This window comes from Oncorhynchus mykiss, chromosome 27 (assembly GCF_013265735.2).
Source record: "Oncorhynchus mykiss isolate Arlee chromosome 27, USDA_OmykA_1.1, whole genome shotgun sequence".
NCBI lineage: Eukaryota > Metazoa > Chordata > Actinopteri > Salmoniformes > Salmonidae > Oncorhynchus > Oncorhynchus mykiss.
This window is the reverse complement of record NC_048591.1, coordinates 28923864-28935679: the sequence shown is the minus strand read 5'-3', so window position 1 is coordinate 28935679 and position 11816 is coordinate 28923864. Positions and strand designations below refer to the sequence as shown.

Below are 11816 nucleotides of genomic sequence, written 5' to 3'. Positions count from 1 at the left end.
TGGCCACAAGGGCAGGGCCCATGGCCTACGACAAGGCTGAGATCTCCAACCTGCAGCAGAATGAGAAGATCATCAAACAGGCCAAACACATCTTCTTACGCAGCAGGTAGGCACAAACACACACCACATCACACATCAATGACAAGCTAATACTGTTATACTGTTTTCTTTTTCAAAAAAAAATTCAAAAGTATTTTCTCCTGTCAGGCTTGTTGTTTCAGTCAAAGCACCTCCTATCTTTGTTGTAAAATCACAAATCAGGAAAATGTTGGCACAATGAAACCATTTGATACTGAATTAGAATTTTACAGGACAGCAACTCAACATTGACTGAAAGTCTACCCCTCGTGTCTGTTTCAGGACGGCGCGGACCATCGACAACCTGGCCAGCCGTATAGAAGACCCCCAGATCCAGGCCCACTGGTCCAACATCAACGACGTGTACGAGTCCAGTGTCAAAGTCCTCATCACCTCCCAGGGTTACGAGCAGATCTGCAAGTAAGTGGAGCAGGAGCCAGGAGGACTGGCTAAGCCAGAGTAACAGAGGCAGAGTACCGTTAAAGCCAGGAGGACTGGCCAGGAATTGGCGACATATCCTCTAGAATAGAACATTTGGTGAGAGTAGAGAATTAATTAAAAGGAAAAAGGTAGGTTCCATGTTCGAACAACAGAAGAAGAGGTTTCACCTTAATGAATTACCAACAATTTAATTCTGCAATTATTCCGCTTTGTCAATGTTCGGTAAAGGTCTTGCCTAGATAAAACTTTGACCATGGAGAAAGAATGTACCATGAACTTCTGTGTGTGTGTGCAGGTCTATCCAGCTGCAGCTGAACAGGGGTTGAGCAGATCTGAGTGGTGCACAGGGACGGCCGTGTCATCACCCTCTCTCACCAGGAACCGGAGCTGCAGGACTTCCTCCTCTCCCAGGTCAGGTGACGGAGTGACTGCTCTCACATCACCACCTTCTGTTTATGTACTCTGTATTACAGTCAAGTATAGCTAGAAGCCACCTAAAATGCTTGCTGTATGTTCTAAAATGCATGACTAGATGCATTTGCTAGACCTGCTGTAGTTCTTCACGGCCTATTGCTCCAGGGAAACTTTTATTCAAATCTATTTCAAAGTATTGATGTAGCCTTTTTGTAGCTTCCTGTCTGAACTAGTGAGTAACAGTGCCTCCCTCTCCCCTGGTACTGCAGATGTCTCAGCAGCAGGTCCATGCGGTACAGCAGCTGGCTAAAGTGATGAGTTGGCATGTTCTGAGCTTCAGTAACCATTTGGGCCTCGGCTCTGTGGAGAGCATCGAAAGCGCCTGGGCCATCACCATTGCCTCCTCCAACAGGGAATACGCAATCTCAGGTACCGTCCTTCAATCAATCACTGGCATATTGGCCGTCATGCACCTTAAACAGCTCATTTAATCTGAAAACGAATGTGATGATCTGAATGACTGAAACTTAAGATAATGCTAATATTTGTCCAAATGAATGTGTTGTATCTTTTCCAGTGCGTATTGGTCCAGAGAGTGGCTGTAAGCTCCTGGTCCAGTTTCCCACACAGCCAGAACAAGGAGCTGCCCAAGTCTGACATCATCCAGGATGGGAAGTGGAACCACCTACGAGGGCCCTACAAAGAGGTCCACTGGAGCTAGATGGAGGGAAGCAACTTTGTTTACAAGATGGATCTTCTGATGGCAGCCCTCACTCCCTGTCCTTATGTCCAACCACTATCACACTCTCTCGCTATCTCTGATTTTGTTCTATGGGCTGAATCCTAACTTGCATTGATGTCTGTTGATTTGCTTGGACATTTGACTTACCTGTGCCAATGTATTATTATTATTATTATTATTAATATATACTAGACTTGTGGAGGTCTACAATTTATTTTCTGAGTTCTTAGCTGATTTCATTTGATTTTCCCATGATGTCAAGCAAAGAGGCACTGAGTTTGAAGCTAGGCCTTGAAATACATCCACAGGGACACCTCCAATTTACTTCATTTATCAGAAGCTTCTAAAGCCATGACATCATTTTCTGGAATTTTCCAAGCTGTTTAAAGGCACAGTCAACTTAGGGTATGTAAACCTCTGACCCACTGGAATTGCGATACAGTGAAATAATTTGTCTGTAAACTATTTTTTGAAAAATTGTGTCATGCACAAGGTAGATATCCTAGCCGACTTGCCAAAACTATAGTTTGTTAACAAGAAATTTGTGGATTGGTTGAAAAACAAGGTTTAATGACCTAAGTGTATGTAAACTTCCGACCTCAACTGTATATTTTAAATGTTACAGTAAAAGAAACTGAAAACAGCTGTGAAAATAAAAATATATTTTGTTTCCACTTGTCAGTGTGTTTCCTTACATAAAATCTGGTGGACTAATATCAGCTGTGTATACAGTTTCCATGTACAGTAAAATAATACATGCAGCTCGTCTTGAGGCACGTAGGTTGATAATCCTTCATCTGTTCCTGGAATCAGTAACTTGGTGACATTTACACTCTGTGGATGCTTTCATTGATTTATAAAATGAGTCTTTCATTTTAGCTCATATTGGTTGTTGGGCAGTCCCATCTGGCTTTCTCAGATCTTCATATCAGAGAGGTTGCAGCTCAGTTACATCATTCTCTGGAGATAATACAAAAAATGAGAAATTCAATGAACCACATACACACAAGAACAATCAAACTTGAGTCATTGAATTACTAATTATTGAAATGACCAAAATCATTCTAAAGGTATTTACCTGGCATCTGTCTCCTCTGTCTCCATGCATTGATCTGGCTGTAAGCTTTGTCCATGAGCCACATGGAGACCATGAGGAAGCCAGCCAGGGAGGCCAGCACTACAGCAAACACTGCCAGGTACTGGAGGTCCTCATACAGAACCTCTACAACACAGGGAGGGAGAACACACCATGTTCATTCTCACTTCCACTAACTAGCTTACTCATAATGGTAGAGTTCAATGAAGGCCACTTGTACTGAACTACTCGTAAAGATATTGTTCAATAACACCATAAGGCCGCTACAGAAACTGCCTCCAGGACTGAGAGGAAAACAGTTCCATAAAGGGGTTCTTGTAAATGTCAACTATGATGAAACACTAACACTGTAACTTAAAGCAAAATGCCACATTGTGATATAGGCCTTCACCCACCATTCACTCACCTTCCACATTCAAGACAAATCCTGCATCTTTGCTGCTCCCAGACAGTTCAGTCACAGTGATCACGTAGAAGCCAGTGTCCTGAATACGTAGGTCCGACAGTCCCATAGATCCATTAGTGTACGTGAGGATTCTGTCCATGTAGTCCTCTGATACATTGGTAAACCCCCCAGGTTGCCACGCCCCAATGTCTCTGCTCACCCTGCCAGACATAAAGGTCCACTGTACTGTGGGAATCCCAACACAGGAGATGTCCACAGAGAACAATACATCCTGTTGGACAGGCCTGGTCAGACTCTGCTGAGGAGACCGTATTGAGATGGCTCCAGCTGCCGGAGGAAGTACATAGTGGAGGGAGGAAGGGAAAGAAAGAGGAACAGTGTTTTTTAATGTATGACAGATAAAGAGAAGTTGATATATCTGATTTGTATTTTAGAATCAGATACAGTAAGTCAACATATTATTTCTCACACACTGATGTGTTATCACCATAGTAATTTTCTGACTCCCCACTTGCCTTTTTTATGAGCAATGGATCAACTACCTTCAGTTTTTTATTTTTTAGAGCCCAATTGGCCACTCAGTTCTGACAGAAGAAATACCCCCCTTTACCCTACTCCCTTATATAACCACCAGTTAATGTTCAACCTCTCAACAAAAGACAGTGTTTTCAGTCCACAGACATTACATAACATATTGTTATACTGTATGATGGGTTTGCTGCCATCAAATTACTTTGAGATGACACATTGGCATGTGATTCTACCACGTCGCTTCATCTCAAATCAAAGTTTATTGGTCACGTACACAGATTTGAAGATGTTATTGCAGGTGCAGCGAAATGCTTGTGTTTCAAGCTCCAGCAGTGCAGTAATATCCAGCAATACAAAACAATACTAAAAAGAAAGAAATTAAGAAATATCAGAATGAGTAATGTCAGAGTCCAGAATATATATATATATATATATATATATATATATATATATATATATATATATATATATATCGGAAGTTTACATACACCTTAGCCAAATACATTTCATCTCAATTTTTCACAATTACTGACATTTAATCCAAGTAAAAAATCCCTGTCTTAGGTCAGTGAGGATCACCACTGTATTTTAAGAATGTGAAATGTCAGAATAATAGTAGAGAATGATTTATTTCAGCTTTTATTTCTTTCATCACATTCCCAGTGGGTCAGAAGTTTACATATACTCAATTAGTATTTGGTAGCATTGCCTTTAAATTGTTTAACTTGGGTCAAACATTTCAGGGTAGCCTTCCACAAGCTTCCCACAATAAGTTGGGTGAATTTTGGTCAATTCATCCTGACAGACCTGGTGTAACTGAGTCAGGTTTGTAGGCCTCCTTGCTCGCACTCACTTTTTCAGTTCTGCCCACAAATTTTCTGTAGGTTTGAGGTCAGGGCTTTGTGATGGCCACTCCAATACCTTGACTTTGTTGTCCTTTGTTGACTTTGTTGTCCTTTTTGCCACAACTTTGGAAGTATGCTTGGGGTCATTGTTCATTTGGAAGACCCATTTGTGACCAAGCTTTAACTTCCTGACTGATGTCATGAGATGTTGCTTCAATATATCCACATAATTTTCCTCCCTCATGATGACATCTATTTTGTGAAGTGCACCAGTCCCTCCTGCAGCAAAGCACCCGCACAACATGATGCTGCCACCCCCGTGCTTCACGGTTGGGATGGTGTTCTTCGGCTTGCAAGCCTCCCCCTTTTTTCTCCAAACATAACAATGGTCATTATGGCCAAACAGTTCTATTTTTGTTTCATCAGACCAGAGGACATTTCTCCAAAAAGTACTATCTTCATCCCTATGTGCAGTTGCAAACCGTAGTCTGGCTTTTTATGGCAATTTTGGAGCAGTGGCTTCTTCCTTGCTGTGCAGTCTTTCAGGTTATGTCGATATAGGACTCGTTTACTGTGGATATAGATACTTTTGTAGCTGTTTCCTCCAGCATCTTCACAAGGTCCTTTGCTGTTGTTCTGGGATTGACTTGCACTTTTTGCACCAAAGTACGTTCATCTCTAGGAGACAGAACGCGTCTTTTCCCATGATGTTAAGCAAAGAGGCACTGAGTTTGAAGGTAGGCCTTGAAATACATCCACAGGTACACCTCCAATTGACTCAAATTTTAGTGTGTGTAAACTTCTGACCCACTGGAATTGTGATACAACTGAAAAAAGTGAAATAATCTGTCTGTAAACAATTGTTAGAAAAATGACTTGTGTCATGCACAAAGTAGATGTCCTAGCCGACTTGCCAAAAATACAGTTTGTTAACCTCTCTTGGATAGGGGCACGCAAATGTCCCACTTGGCCAATAGCCAGGGAAAATGCAGAGCGCCAGATTCAAATAAAATACTAAAAAATTCAAACTTTCATTAAATCACACATGCAAGACAGCAAATTAAAGCTACACTCGTTGTGAATCCAGCCAACATGTCAGATTTCAAAAAAGCTATTATCTGATGATAGCACAGCAGTAAAAAAAGAGAGTAGCATATTTCAACCCTGCAGGCGCTACACAAAACTCAGAAATAAAATATAAAACATGCCTTTCCTTTGATGAGCTTCTTTTGTTGGCACTCCAATATGTCCCATAAACATCACAAATGGTCCTTTTGTTCGATTAATTCCATCCATATCTATCCAAAATGTCAATTTATTTGGCGCGTTTGATCCAGAAAAAAACAGCTTCCAATTTGCGCAAAGTCACTACAAAATATCTCAAAAGTTACCTGTAAACTTTGCCAAAACATTTCAAAATACTTTTGTAATACAACTTTAGGTATTTTTAAATGTTAATAATCGATCAAATTGAAGACGGGTCTATCTGTTTTCAATAGAGGACCAGAGGAAACTAACGCTACTTTTCAAGTCTTGGCCAACTCTCAACAGCGTTACCCTTTTCCAGGATGGCCGTACTGCTTCATTGCACAAAGGAATAACCTCAACCAAATTCCAAAGACTGGTGACATCCAGTGGAAGCGGTAGGAACTGCAAACAAGTGCTTAAGAAATATCGTTTCCCCATGAGAGCCCATTGAACAGACAGCGACCTCAAAAATAAGTAATTGTGAATGGTTAGTCCTCAGGGTTTTGTTCTGTTATACTCACAGACATGATTCAAACAGTTTTAGAAACTTCAGAGTGTTTTCTCTCCAAATCTACTAATAATATGCTTATCTTATATTCTTGGCATGAGTAGCAGGAAGTTGAAATTGGGCATGCTATTTATCCAAAAGTGAAAATGCTGCCCCCCATCCCAAAGTTAACAAGAAATGTGTGGAGTGGTTGAAAAACGAGTTTTAATGACTCCAACCTAAGTGTATGTAAACTTCCGACTTCAACTGTATATATACAGCTGACTGGTACTATATAACTGTATATATATATATATATATATATATATATATATATACAGTATATATATGTGGAAACAAGTCAAGGGTTCTGAATGTGGCTTAGGGACAAGTCACACACCCTGTATATATATATACAGGGTGTGTATAGGCGGTACGGACAGTAAACAGTGCCTTTGGAAACAATTCAGACCCCTTGACTTGTTCCACATTTTGTTAGGTTACAGCCTTATTCTAAAACTCATCAAAGTGTTTTTTCCCTCATCAATCTACACACAATGCAAAAACAGGTTTTTATACGTTTTGCCAAATTTACTCCAAATAAAAAACTGAAATATCAGATTTACATAAGTATTCAGACCCTTCATTTACTCAGTACTTTGTTAAAGCACATTCGGCAGCTACCGCATGGCAAGCAGTACCGGAGTGCCAAGTCTAGGTCCAAGAGGCTTCTAAACAACTTCTACCCCAAAGCCATAAGACTCCTGAACATCTAGTCAAATGGCTACCAAATGACTATTTACAGTGCCCCCCCTCCCTCTGTCCCTCTTTCCACCACTGCTACTCTCTGTTGTCATATATGCATTGTCACTTTAATAACTCTACCTTCATGTACATACTACCTGAACTAACCGGTGCCCCCACACATTGGCTCTGTATCGGTACCCCGTGTATATAGTCTTTTTTGTTATTTGTTATATTTGTTATATATTGTTATTTTACTGCTGCTCTTTAATTACTTTTTACTTTTATCTCTTATTCTTATCCATATATTTTTTAAACTGCATTGTTGGTTAGGGGCTTGTAAGTAAGCATTTAACTGTAAGGTGTTGTATTCGGCACATGTGACAAATAAAATTAGATTTGATTTGATTTGAATGCAGCCTCGAGTGTTCATGGGTATGACACTACAAGCTTGGCAAACCTGTATTTGGGAAGTTTATCCCATTCTTATCTGCAGATCCTCTCAAGCTTGGTCTGGTTGGATGGGGAGCATTGCTGCACAGCTATTTTCAGGTCTCTTCAGAGATGTTCGATCGGGTTCAAGTCTGGGCTCTGGCTGGCCCACTCAAGGACATTTAGAGACTTGTCCCTAAGCCACTGTGCTTAGGGTTGTTGTCCTGTTGGAAAGTGAACCTTAGCACATTCTGAGGTCCTGAGTGCTCTGGAGCAGGTTTTCATCAAGGATCTCTCTGTACTTTGCTCTGTTCATCTTTACTTCGATCCTGACTAGCCTACCAGTCCCTCTCACTGAAAAACATCCCCAGAGCATGATGCTGCCACCACCATGCTTCACTGTAGGGATGGTGCCAGGTTTCCTCCAGATGTGACGCTTGGCATTGAGACCAAAGAGTTCAATCTTGGTTTCATCAGACCATAGAATCTTGTTTCTCATGGTCTGAGAGTCTTTAGGTGCCTTTTGGCAAACTCTAAGTGGGCTATCATGTGTCTTTTACTGAGGTGTGGCTTCCGTATTGTCACTCTCCAGTAATGGTCTGAAGTGCTGCAGAGATGGTTGTCCTTCTGGAAGTTTCTCCCATCTCCACAGAGGAACTCTGGAGCTCTGTCAGAGTGACCAATGGGTTCTTCGTCACCTCCCTACCAAGATCCTTCTCCCCGATTGCTCAGTTTGGCCGGGCGGCCAACTCTAGGAAGAGTCTTGGTGATTCCAAACTTCTTCCGTTTAAGAATGATGAATGTGTTCTTGGGGACCTTCAATGGTGCATACATTTTTGGTACCCTTCCCCAGATCTCTACGGACAATTCCTTCATCCTCATGGCTTGGGTTTTGCTCTGACATGCACTGTCAACTGTGGGACCTTATATAGACAGGTACACACCTGTCTATATAAGGTCCCACAGTTGACAGTGCATGTCAGAGCAAAACCCAAATAATGTCCAATCAATTGAATTTTCCATAGGTGGACTCCAATCAAGTTGTAGAAACATCTCAAGGATGATCAATGGAAACAGGATGCACCTGAGCTCAATTTCGAGTCTCATAGCAAAGGGTCTGAATACTTATGTAAATAAGGCATTTCTGATCTCACCCATCACAGGCCCGAAGGGGGCGCAAAGCCGGACAGGAAGATCATGCCAGTGACTCAACCCATTCAAGTCGAGTTTATCGAGAGAGAAAAAATGATTCACCCCTCTTCGGGACGGCATGGGAGAGCATTATCAAGCCAGTGACTAAGCCCCTGTAATATGGTCAGATGCAGATAATCCCAGTGGAGAGAGGGGAGCCAGCCAGGCAGACACAGCAAGGGTGGTTCATCACTCCAGGAAAAAAGCTGCTCTTTAAGGTCCAGAGTAACGTTGAGGTCCGTCAAAGTTTTATTTGAGGCGATTGTATAGCCATCAAGATACATTGTCAGATCAAACAGAAGATTTCTTTGTTTCCTTGAACTAGCATCTTGTTTTGTCCAAGTTTAAAAGTAAAACATTTGCTGCCATCCACTTCCTTATGTCTGAAACACAGGCTTCGAGGCTAGGCAATTTTGGGGCTTCACCAAGTTTCATCGAAATGTACAGCTGTCTGTCGTCTGCATAGCAGTGAAAGTTTACATTGAGTTTCCAAATGACATACCCAAGAGGTAGAGTATACATTGAGTGTACAAAACATTAGCAACACCTGCTCTTTCCATGACATAGACTGACCAGGTGAATCCAGGTGAAGGCTATGACCCCTTACTGATGTCACTTGTTAAATCCAATTCAATCAGCGTAGATGAAGGGGAGGAGATTAAAGAAGGACTTTTAAGCCTTGAGACAATTGAGGCATCATGTATGTGCGCCATTCAGAGGAGGAATGGGCAAGACAAAATATTTAATTGCCTTTGAACAGGGTATGGTAGTAGGTGCCAGGCGCACCAGTTTGTGTCAAGAACTGCAACGCTGCTGGGGTTTTCACGCTCTACAGTTTCCCGTGTATATCAAGAATGGTCCATCACCCAAAGGACATCCATCCAACTTGACACAACTGTGGGAAGCATTGGAGTCAACATAAGCCAGCGTCCCTGTGGAACGCTTTTGACACCTTTTAGAGTCCAGGCACCGAAGAATTTAAGCTGTTCTGAGGGCAAAACTCAATATTAGGAAGGTGTTCCTAATGTTTTATACACTGTGAAAAGAATATTGGTCCTAAAACCATCCACAGAGACAAACTGATATCTTTCCTACAGATAAGATCTAAACCAGGCAGGAACTTGTCCGTGTAGCTAGTCGGAAATCTTCCAATTTGGTGGAGCGCCATTTCCGTTCCAATTTTCTGGAAGCTTGCTTCAGGGCTTGGGTATTTTCTGTAAACCAGGGAGCTAGTTTCTTGTGACAAATGTTTTTGTTTTTAACGGTGCGACTGCATCTGGGGTATTACGCAAGGTTAAGTTTAGATCCTTGGTTAGGTGCATTTTGAATTTTGTACTCCGGAGTCCTTAGGTAGGTGTGGGCAGTCTGGAAGGGCATCTAGGAATCTTTGGGTTGTCAGAGAATTTATAGCACGTGTTTTGATAATCCTTGGTTGGGGTCTTAGCAAATTATTTGTTGCGATTGCAAATGTAATAAAATGGTGGTCCGATAGTCCAGAATTATGAGGAAAAACATTTAGATCCACAATATTTATTACACAAAACTAGATCCAGGGTATGATTGTGGCAATTCGTCGGTCCCAAGACCTGTTTACCTGACGTGCTACCTTGTCCCGGACCTGCTTTCTCTCTCGTTCTCTCTCTGTCCCCCCCCCCCCCCCCCAATCTGCTGTCTCAAACTTTGAATGCTCGGCTATAAAAAGCCAACTGATATTGACTCCTGAGGTGCTGATCTGTTGCACCCTCTATAACCACTGTGATTGTTGTTTGACCCTTCTGGTCATCTATGAACGTTTGAAAATCTTGAAGAACGATCTGGCCTAAATGGCTATGTACTCTTATAATCTCCAACGGGCACAACCAGAAGAGGACAGGCCACCCCTCAGAGCCTGGTTCCTTTCTAGGTCTCTTCCTAGGTAACTGCCTTTCTAGGGAGTTTTTCCTTTCTACCGTGCTTCTAAATCTGCATTGTTTACTCTTTTGGGTTTTAGGCTGGGTTTCACTATAAGCACTTTGTGACATGTGCTGATATAAAAAAGGATTTATAAATACATTTGATTGATTGATTGGTTTTGAATTGACCTCATAGCCACCTGCTTTCGGTTGTTTTCTCATGTAAGATGTGTTTCAATCAATGTGAATTACTAACTCAGACACACCAGTCCAACTAAAGGTGTGTGCACACAAGATGAAGCATGCACAAAGAATTTTGCTAAAGCATGCAAAGAATGACAGAGAAACATTATGGCTGCCAGAGGTATGCCTTGAAAGCATCACGCCCTATCCAGGTTCTGGGGAATTAACAAACCACTGTGTGTCTAAGTGAACTATCATTCTGTTTCACCGATACAAACCACATCAGAGCAAAAGTTGGGAAATACTCAAAGTCAGTCAACCGATACCAGAAGAAAGTTTCTTCTGAAATTGCTTGGCATACACCATACACTCTGAGGCAAACATAGGCATGCCCTTAAACACACAAGCACTCACATTTAAACACATACAAATCAGTATGTCCATATATGGATACATGCTCACAGAAGTGTTTCCATGTATGGATAGGATACATACCTAGGTGGCACACATACAATGTGATGCTGAAGAAAAGAGCGACTTCCTGTGTGTCCCAGAGCCACATTAGAACCCCAGGTCCATCTATTCTCACCAGTACGGAGTGTCTACTGGGTCATTCCACATTCTGGAGCATTCGCTTTGCTCTCAAAATCCATTATTTCCTGTGTTCCTCCTTCCTTTTTATTTTTGTTAATGTCTTAATCTGGTGGAAAAGAGTATATCTCTTGTTGGTGATGTTCTCTTCTGTCCTTCTCAGCTCTGTGTTCTCTGGCTACCTAAGCTGCTCTGCCTGTGCAACGGCACCTCACCCATCAGACAGGATCAGCAGGAGATTACTGTGCAAACATTCATACCAAGAAACAAGCACTGAGAGAGAGAGAGAGAGAGAGAGAGTGAGAGAGAGGGAGCCAATAACATAGTAAATACTCATGCAGAAACACACAGAGAGACACGCCTGTATGGCCTCCCTGTACTGCCTCCCACAAATGCACCACGTGGGATGAATAAGTGGTATTGGACACACCTTGCTGAGCAGGTCAGACAGGGAGGAGTGTCTATTCTGAGATGACTGCACTTCTTTACAATGGC

General features: G+C 41.9%; 1 protein-coding gene and 1 pseudogene across 1 annotated transcript; one reads left to right on the top strand and one right to left on the bottom strand.

Moving 5' to 3' along the window:
• The first annotated feature begins 20 nt into the window (after nucleotides 1-20).
• LOC110507148 lies at nucleotides 21-1920 on the top strand (annotated as a pseudogene).
• A 304-nt stretch (nucleotides 1921-2224) lies between these two features.
• Nucleotides 2225-11614, bottom strand: LOC110507912 (V-set and transmembrane domain-containing protein 5). The gene is made up of 4 exons (XM_021588333.2): nucleotides 11226-11614; nucleotides 3178-3504; nucleotides 2754-2897; nucleotides 2225-2635 (listed from the first exon to the last, which is right to left on the bottom strand). The coding sequence occupies exons 1-4, from the start codon at nucleotides 11290-11292 to the stop codon at nucleotides 2604-2606; spliced, it is 570 nt and encodes a 189-aa protein (XP_021444008.1). The 5' UTR covers nucleotides 11293-11614; the 3' UTR covers nucleotides 2225-2603.
• Between the last annotated feature and the right edge of the window lie 202 nt (nucleotides 11615-11816).